This window comes from Rhagoletis pomonella, unplaced genomic scaffold, assembly GCF_013731165.1.
Source record: "Rhagoletis pomonella isolate Grant_MI unplaced genomic scaffold, Rhpom_1.0 Rhpom_scaffold_01252, whole genome shotgun sequence".
Taxonomy (NCBI): domain Eukaryota; kingdom Metazoa; phylum Arthropoda; class Insecta; order Diptera; family Tephritidae; genus Rhagoletis; species Rhagoletis pomonella.
Genome location: NW_023459806.1, coordinates 1 through 8,445, shown reverse-complemented (window position 1 = coordinate 8,445; position 8,445 = coordinate 1). Strand labels below are relative to the sequence as shown.

General features: G+C 33.7%; 1 protein-coding gene across 5 annotated transcripts; it reads right to left on the bottom strand.

Moving 5' to 3' along the window:
* Positions 1-1,088: 1,088 nt before the first annotated feature.
* Positions 1,089-4,880, bottom strand: LOC118752133 (nucleoside diphosphate-linked moiety X motif 8-like). 5 transcript variants are annotated; one of them, XM_036486981.1, is made up of 3 exons: positions 4,397-4,880; positions 1,705-1,777; positions 1,089-1,650 (listed from the first exon to the last, which is right to left on the bottom strand). In XM_036486981.1, the coding sequence occupies exons 1-3, from the start codon at positions 4,664-4,666 to the stop codon at positions 1,217-1,219; spliced, it is 777 nt and encodes a 258-aa protein (XP_036342874.1). In that variant the 5' UTR covers positions 4,667-4,880; the 3' UTR covers positions 1,089-1,216. The 5 variants fall into 5 exon arrangements, with proteins under 5 accessions (XP_036342874.1, XP_036342875.1, XP_036342876.1 ...); XM_036486982.1 differs by having other exon boundaries at positions 1,089-1,777; positions 4,397-4,605; positions 4,665-4,867; XM_036486983.1 differs by having other exon boundaries at positions 1,089-1,777; positions 4,397-4,605; positions 4,710-4,867.
* Between the last annotated feature and the right edge of the window lie 3,565 nt (positions 4,881-8,445).

Genomic DNA, 8,445 nt, shown 5'->3' with positions numbered 1-8,445 from the left:
AACAATAATTTCGCCCCAATCTGATGAACCATTTTTTTAGTAGAACTCCACACCAAGTTAGCTCTTCGGTATTCAGGTTTTCAGTGTGTAGCTGAAGAAAGGTATGTACCAGAGAACAGCTTTGAGTATGATCGAGCCTTTTTGATCACACTCACTAAAAATCAAGCACAAGCGAACGCCACACTCGGCTACTATGTGTTCGATCGAGATGCATACCCGACAGCTGCTTTGGTTACGAACGAGTCTGTTCGATCACCCTCGCTATAAATTGAGCACAAGCGAACACCACACTCGGACACCCGCAGCTAACCCGAAAATTTGTGTAACAATGAAACGGACACCCGAACATTGCGATAAAATGCAGGACAACAAAGAAATTTACGCTGAAGGTAACTGGCGCCAATATGTTCCCACAAAGCATACGAAAATGTTGTTGCTTTGTGCTTGTGCATACGCAATGAAAAAATTAGAAGCGAAGTAGACAAAAAATGTGTTTGCATCTATTTCGTATAGTTTCGCGTGGAAAGCTGTGTGTGTATATATTAGAACACAGCCTAAAACTATGTAGGTACATAAATACTTTTACAAAAAATAAATGTGCTCCGAGTGTATAGGGCTTGGGCATTGCCGATCTACACACATTTATACCTAAATGGATGTAGGCGTCGTGATGCCGCGTTTTGTATGAGCAAAAATATAAGAAATGGTTAAATGTATACTTAAACAAACTACCGAAAAATTCAACCTTCTCTTTACCCTCTACGCACAAAAACTAAGAGCACCGCGATGAGAAGGCAACATTTTTTGTAGAAACAAAAACGTCATAAGCCAATCAAGAAAATTTTGTGCACACTCGGGTTGAAACTCGAACACCCGGGTATATTGAGGTGCAAAGCACCCGAACCCAATCAAGTATGTATGAAAAGCAATCGGGTGTTGTGGCCAACATGTTCGTCTTGAGCTCAGTCGATAACGAACAATACTTCTGCTCGTATACAGAGAACGATGCAAAGCGGGTTTTGTTAGATGATCGAGTATACACGAAAATCATGCACCCGCTGCAGATGTCTGGTATGTACTTACATATATTTATCCGATTATTGATTTGGTTTATTTTCTTACAAAACCTGACAACATTAAATTAATCTCTTAGAATAACAGGTTTCTTACAATACATAAAGTCGTATTTACAATTTTTTTTTTTTTAGATTTTTCGTCAATGTTTTATCTTAAAGGGACGAATGTATTTGACATGATGTTTAAGTCTCTTTAGATCTGTCGGAATAAGGCATTGAAGAAAAGTATTTGTTATGAAGCCTGTAATGCCCCAAACTTTATTCTGGCCGACTACGAAATTTGGGGTACTCCAACCTGATTTAAATTGAGTGTGTTTTATAGTTTTTGGATGTACCAATTCTTTAATAGGTATTACCAATGCCTCCTCTACTTCGTCTTCATTGAGTTTTAATTCTTTTAAAGTAAAATTTTCTACAGTGCCCACAACGGGCATTATAGCGGCAGTATTTGGCGGTGATATAAGGTTGCCTGTTCCCCAGACATTTATGCGTCTGCGTGGTAAACCGATCTCCTCTTCAGTTTCGCGCAACGCACAATCTATGAAATCCGCATCTTCAGGATCCTTTATGCCACCTGGATACAACAGAGTATAGCAAGAGAAAACTACAACAAACTTAACCGGCTTACCAGGAAAAGATATTTGTCGAACATGCCTAGAGAGTCGACCGGAACGGCGGGTATAAAGTATTGAGATCTCTTTCTGTAAAAAAAATATAAATAAATAATTATAATTTCTTTCACTGATTACTTGATGATCATTTCCAATTACTATTTAGGTTCATTGCATTTTTCTCTTTGTGCCGTGATCTAACTTTGCAGTGTCTGGTTTTTAGCCGGGTTTCCCTGGGTCAATTTGTAAAACTATTGTCGCTTTGATTGGCACACATACAGTCAGTGCCAAATGTAAGTATACACCTTGTTCTAATATAATATTCACAATTATTTTCATGAACATTTTGCTTCATTGATTATTTACGTAGTTCATTCTATAACATAAACCATTTAAGTCTCACACTTTATTATAAAGTTCAAACAATTTTCATCAAAATTTAAAAAATTTTATTTAAAATTTCCAGAAAATTTTCGAGTTTGCAGTTTTGTAGACCGTTCAATTTTAGTCAAAAAAAGTGCATATTTCATTACCGTTGAAGTTTTAGAATTTATTTTTTGTGGAGGGTGTTGCGCATTTTCTTCCATATAACGAGCGATCAACATCTATTTTTATATGGAAGAAAATGCGCAACGCCCTCTACAAAAAATAAATTCTAAAAAATCAACGGTAATTTTTAGCAACTTGAAACTTGTACTTTGTTTTACTAAAATTTAACGGGTTAAAACCAGCATCTCGAAAATTTTCTAGAAATTCCGAACAAAAAGTGCCTACTCGAAAATTTTCTGGAAATTTTGGTTAAAATTGTTTGAATTTTCGTGAACTTCATATAAAGTGTGGAACTTATATTTAAATGGTTTATGTTATAGAATGAACTATATTTTCATAAATAATTAACGAACAACATTTTTCATGAAAATAATTGTGAATATTATATTAGAACAAGGTGTCGACTTACATTTTACACTGTATGTAGGTATATGCAGTCAGTGTCAAATGTAAGTGTACACCTTGTTCTAATATAATGTTCACTATTATTTTCATTTACTAAAAGATTGTCACTACTCAAATAACGAAATTTATCAGAAGAGTTTAAAAATTGCAATTTTTTCGCAAAATGTAGAAAAAAGATATGCTTACTGTCTACTTAAGCGGAAACTAAGCAAGATATTCATCAAAATTTCAAATTTTTATCAGGATTAAAAAAAAAATCGAGTAAGCAGTTTTGATCACATTAAATTTAGTACAACAATGTGTGAATTTTGAAGTGGCTAAGAATGCGCCTTGATTTTCAATAATTTTTTAACTACTTCATCACATTATTTTACTAAAATTTAAAACGCTAACAAACGATATTCGAATTTTTTGAAAGTTCTGATTATAAAGTTTAAAATTTGGATGAAAATTTGTTTAAGCAGGGAGCACACGATTTGTACATTTGGACAGTTTTGCACAATTTTACAGTTACAGAGTGGAGTTGTTGGGATTTTTTCTATTCAGCTGAACTCATTCTCGATCAAAATTTCTAAACGCCACCCTGTAACTGTCAAAATGTACAAATCTGTACTAATGTATAAATCGTGAGATCACTGCTTTACAGGCTAACCTAATATTCACGCACGCCGCCAATTTATTGTCAAAAATTTCTCATGCACATGCAACTTGTATGAGATCAACCGAAATTGAACGGCGTGCGTATGAAGCTAACTCAATTTCCAATTTTTGTTCTGCGTGACATTTTGATTTGACGTTTCGCTCAATGAAATCAAATGCAAACGCATGCAAGTCAATTTCGGGTGACGCAAAAAAACAAATTCGACGGCATGCGTACCAAAACGCAAGCCGTGAATATTAGGTTAGCCTGTTATATGGTATTTGTTATAGCATGAACCATATTTAATAAAAAATTTACGAAAATGTTTTGACATAAAAAACATTGTCAATATTTAAAAAAGGAGCGACCGCAGGATTATTCAGCTAGGTGCATGCATTTGCATATACAGTCACTCACATAAGTATTCGTAATTTAGTATTTTCACAAGATTCAAAATGTTTTCTATCATAAATCTTTTTCATTATTTTTTATTTAAAATATAGCTCATTCTATAACAATAACCGTGTAAATCAATCTTGCAAACCTTGTACAAAATTCAAAAAAATATTCAAACTTTAAGAAACTTTCATAAAAATTAAACCGTTTTTATTCAGAATTTAAAAAAATTTAGTTTTGTAGCCCATTCAAATTTAGAATAATAATGTGCAAGTTTCAAGTACCTATAGATTACCGTTGATTTTTTTTTGTGGCGGGTGTTGCGCATTTTCTTCCATATAACCAGGGTCGAAGAAAATAAACAAAAAAAAAATCAATTTTAAGCGTTTAGATAAATATAGCCCGGCATATAAAGGATGAACAAAAGAAATTTTTATATGGAGGAAAATGCACTACATAACTCGTCCGCTGCGGTTTTATACACCCTACACGTTAAATGGCGGGTTAAACATTTGGCTGTTATCAATCAGCTGTTAGTGAATTTAGGAGGATTCTACAAACTTTTTATTCGCGCATTATTTCCGAAATCTTTATTGTATTTTTAAGTTAAATGTACTTAATTGGGGACTGCCAACGACTTTTAAACGCTGCAAAATTCGAGCGAATGTGCATGCATTTCCCTATGTTAATATTTTTGGTGATGCATTTACTAAGCTTACCCTTTCATTTGTGCAGAGGCAAATGAGGACGGCAGCGAATGTTTTTTCGCGAGTTGTCTTAGACGACCTTAATCCAACTGGTGTCGATTTTTCCATACATTGTATTGAACGTAATTTGTTTTCCTCTGATAACAGAATATCCGGTCGCAGCAATTCGTCAACATTCTTACCTTCCTCATTATTATGGTTATGCACTCGTATATGGTTTGCTGTAAGTAATGTTATACTGCGTTGTATAATTTGAAAAGGAAAACATTTTCCAACCAACATTATTATTTTTTAATATTAAATAAATTTGCGAAACAAGACGAACTTATTAATAAACTGTGTACTTTAACCAAGGCACGTTTAATGTGCCTCGACTTTAACACAGAAGTTTGTTTTTCCTTTATCTGCTCTTATCGATATACCGATAGTAATATTGTTTTTATATCGATACTTAAAGATGTTTATTGGCCCAAAACACACAAGAAAAGTTATGCAACACAAGGGCTTTGTTTCTTTTCTTTTCTAGCAGATAATTATCAGAAAGAAGAAGAATAAGAAAATTGAAAGAATTACGCTCACAGAGAGCGAAATTACGAAAAAGTAAAGAAACGCAAAACTAGCAAGTAATCAGCTGATCGGTATATTTGACTATTGAAAATATTTTTTGTATCCATTTTGACAGTTGCTAGTTTCTGCTAGTAAAAATTTTACTAGCAGAAATTAGCAGAACCAAAAAAGGAAGAGCGTAAGATCGAGAGAGAGCTGCTAGTTTTTTGGGTTTCCAGCAGAAATTAGTGATAATTATCTGTTAAGAAACAAATCTAAGTTTTTTTTCTTCGTCACAACGAATAAAATAAAATTAGAAAAATATATGCGTCAGTAGCGGCTTCTATATGTATTAGTGTCATTTGACGTTGATTTCCCAGCCAGCAGAAAAACGTAATTTTTGCCGACAGTGGGATCTCATACAATTCTTCTTATCAAAAAACGTTCAAAATAAGGCGCGGTTACAGAAAACTATTTCAATTTTGATTCGTTTTCGTACTAGAAAACGTTCGAAGAAGATGACGTTTTATATGTTCGAAGCTGAACATTTTAAAGCATACATACCTAGTTGGCAGACGCTTCTTTAATTGTTTTCAAACCATGGAAAAGCATCTGTGAAGCACAGAAGGAAAGCCTCAAAAGTGGAAAACCCCAGCCAGCAAAGAAACTTAAATTTTGCCGACAGTGCAGTCTAGTCAATTTCCCGGAAACGAATAGAAAGCGACTACAATTTTCATTAATTCACGTCCACAAAACAATGGTGGTTTTCGTATCCGGAAACAAATAGAAAACTACTACAGTGATCATTCATTTTCGTGTCCGGATAACGTTCGAAAAAGATGATGTTATTTGAAAGCAATAATTGTATTTAATTTGTTCAAGCTAAACATTTGCAGAGGAGCGTGCCGCTATTTGTTAGCTTCCAGAAGGTGTCGTGTTCGAATCCCGTCAGGCGCTTCCTTAATTTAATTTAATCTTATTTATTTATTTTTTTAACCATGAAAAAAGATCTGTGAAGTGCAGAAGGAAAGCGTATTGAACGAAAAATTCAATCAGACAAATTTCAGCAAACAGCCAAAAAAGTACATATCCTTTTCAATTTTCGGTACTTATCGTCGCCTGGGTAAAAGATTGTCGTAAGGGCCATTTTGACGATTTTTAGTTCTAGATGCAAATATATTTTGAAATAAGTTCTTTCGATTGGTGTTGTCTGTTTTTAGATATCTCCTTTAGTTTCCCTGATATTGAATAAAATTTCTTCGATAATTTAGTAAAAATTTAGTTAGTGATGCAGTCATATTAAATTAATCAATATCTTAGAAATGTTGTTCTCCATTTTTGTATATCTCTTTTAGTTTCCGAGATATTGAGTAAAAAAAGTCGTTAATTTAGTAGAAAATTTTATCACATTTTGTCGTATTTCATACAAAGTGACTGCCAAATTGTGGACAAATGACACTTACGACAGAATTTTACTAAAGAAAATCCTTCGTAAACTCAAAACTATTTAACAATAAACATTAAAAATTAAATAACTTAAGAGTGTTTGTGAACTTATCTGTACGTACGTTTCTGCCGCACACTTTAGTGGGAAAACAAATCGTCAAAGTATCCGAAAATGGAATCGGTAAACGGACAAAAGTTCGCACCTCATCCACTTTTTTTACTTTTCGGATAAATTTTTTGATTTTTTGCTGGCTGGGACGGATTGTCAAATGAACAAAAATCCGCATTTCATCCACTTTATTTTCCTTTTCGGATTTTTTGCTGGTTGGTTATTCTTGTAGATCCGTGAATGTGTTAGTTTTGTGCACAGTTCGCCGTAGGATATCGGGTTAGACTAACTAGAGCTAAATTCTTGTAACCAGTTACTAACTTGGACCAAACATGCGTGAAGGCCTATTTACATTTAACAATTCGTGTCTGAGGCTGAGCACCAATTGTTCCTTTCTATATATCATAGAAACCAGAAGCAGGTCAAATGGCCCATTTTGCATTACAAAACAAAATCAAAGAACTGGTACATTGTGCATTACATTCGATCCCCTTCGAAATACAATTGCCCTCAACTGTGTTTCTATGGCCCATGATTCGGAGCATTAAATACAATTTTTTCGTTAGTGGTAGGTTTAATTAGGGTAAAATTACCTTCATTTGAGAGAAATACAAGTGCATTACATAAGTACAAACGAGTATGTAATGTATGTACTCTTATGTTTCTATTAAATGACCTTCTTTATTCTTTTCACTATATCATAGCATTTCCATATGGTACCTACATTTAGGCGTTCCTGAATCACCGAACTCAGTTGGCGCTGTTGACCATACACATGAAGTGTAAGTAAAAGTACTTACATGCATACATATGTACATACAGTATTGGACATATCTATGGCACCCCCATTTCAAAGTGATATTGTTTGCTATTTTTGTTTAATTATTTATTTTTAAGAATTTTCAATTAAAATGCAGTTCATTCTCTAACAGAACTCATGTGAACGCAAGTTTAAATCTTTTTTAAGACTACAAAAAAATTCATCTTTTCACTCAAATTTCAAATTTTTATTTCAGAAGTGTTAGAATTTTTCCGAGTGCACAGTTTCGCAGCCCATTCAATTTTAGTCTTATAATGTGCAGGTTTCAAGTGGCTAAAAATGATCGTTGATTTCTTAGAATTTTTTTTTTGTCGCATTTGCTTCCATATAACGACTAAAAACACAATTTGTTCTTATATGAAAGAACTCGCAACACCTTCGGCGAAAAAAAACCAACAATCAGGCATAATTTTGATTTTGGCCAGAGACCAGACAATATTGTTTTTAGAGGTGCGCTGAATTTGAATGCTTCATTAGATTTGCTTCATTATCCAAGAATTTCGAGGTATTCAAACCTGACTATGCAAAATCTGATTTTTCTGCAATATTCGCCGTAAAATTGCTTCCCTACGAAGGCGCATTAATTAAGGTGGTAGGAGCCGTATATACATACCTAAAAAATTACACCAACAAATTGTACGCTTAATGACAGTATGAATTACAATAAACACATCATTTTGACGTTTTGATTTCCATGGCGAAAAATTCGGCTGTCGCCCCCACACCACCCTATCACCTTACCGAATTCACCTTGATTGCTACTTAACACACTTTTTTTTTCAAGGCGAATTCACATAAGGTGGTGTTATCAGAGCAGCTGATTTCAAGGCGAATTGCGCAGACTGCCAAAATGATGTGTTTGTTGTAAATTTTTTTCGTTCTGATTGTCATTGCGCGTATAATTTAGTAGTGTAGTTTTTTGTTTTTGTGCTGGCGCTACCAACTTGTATGAATTCGCCTTGCATTTTTTTTTTAGAAATCTCGATGTGAGATTTAAAAATATAACTCTTTCCCTTCAAAATGTTTTTTTAATTTATTCTGATATGTTTTTTTGTACCGGAGGTATTAATAATAATAATAGATTGGCGCTTACACATATAGTGGTCGAAATAATTATATAAAAATATAGTTCATTCCTTA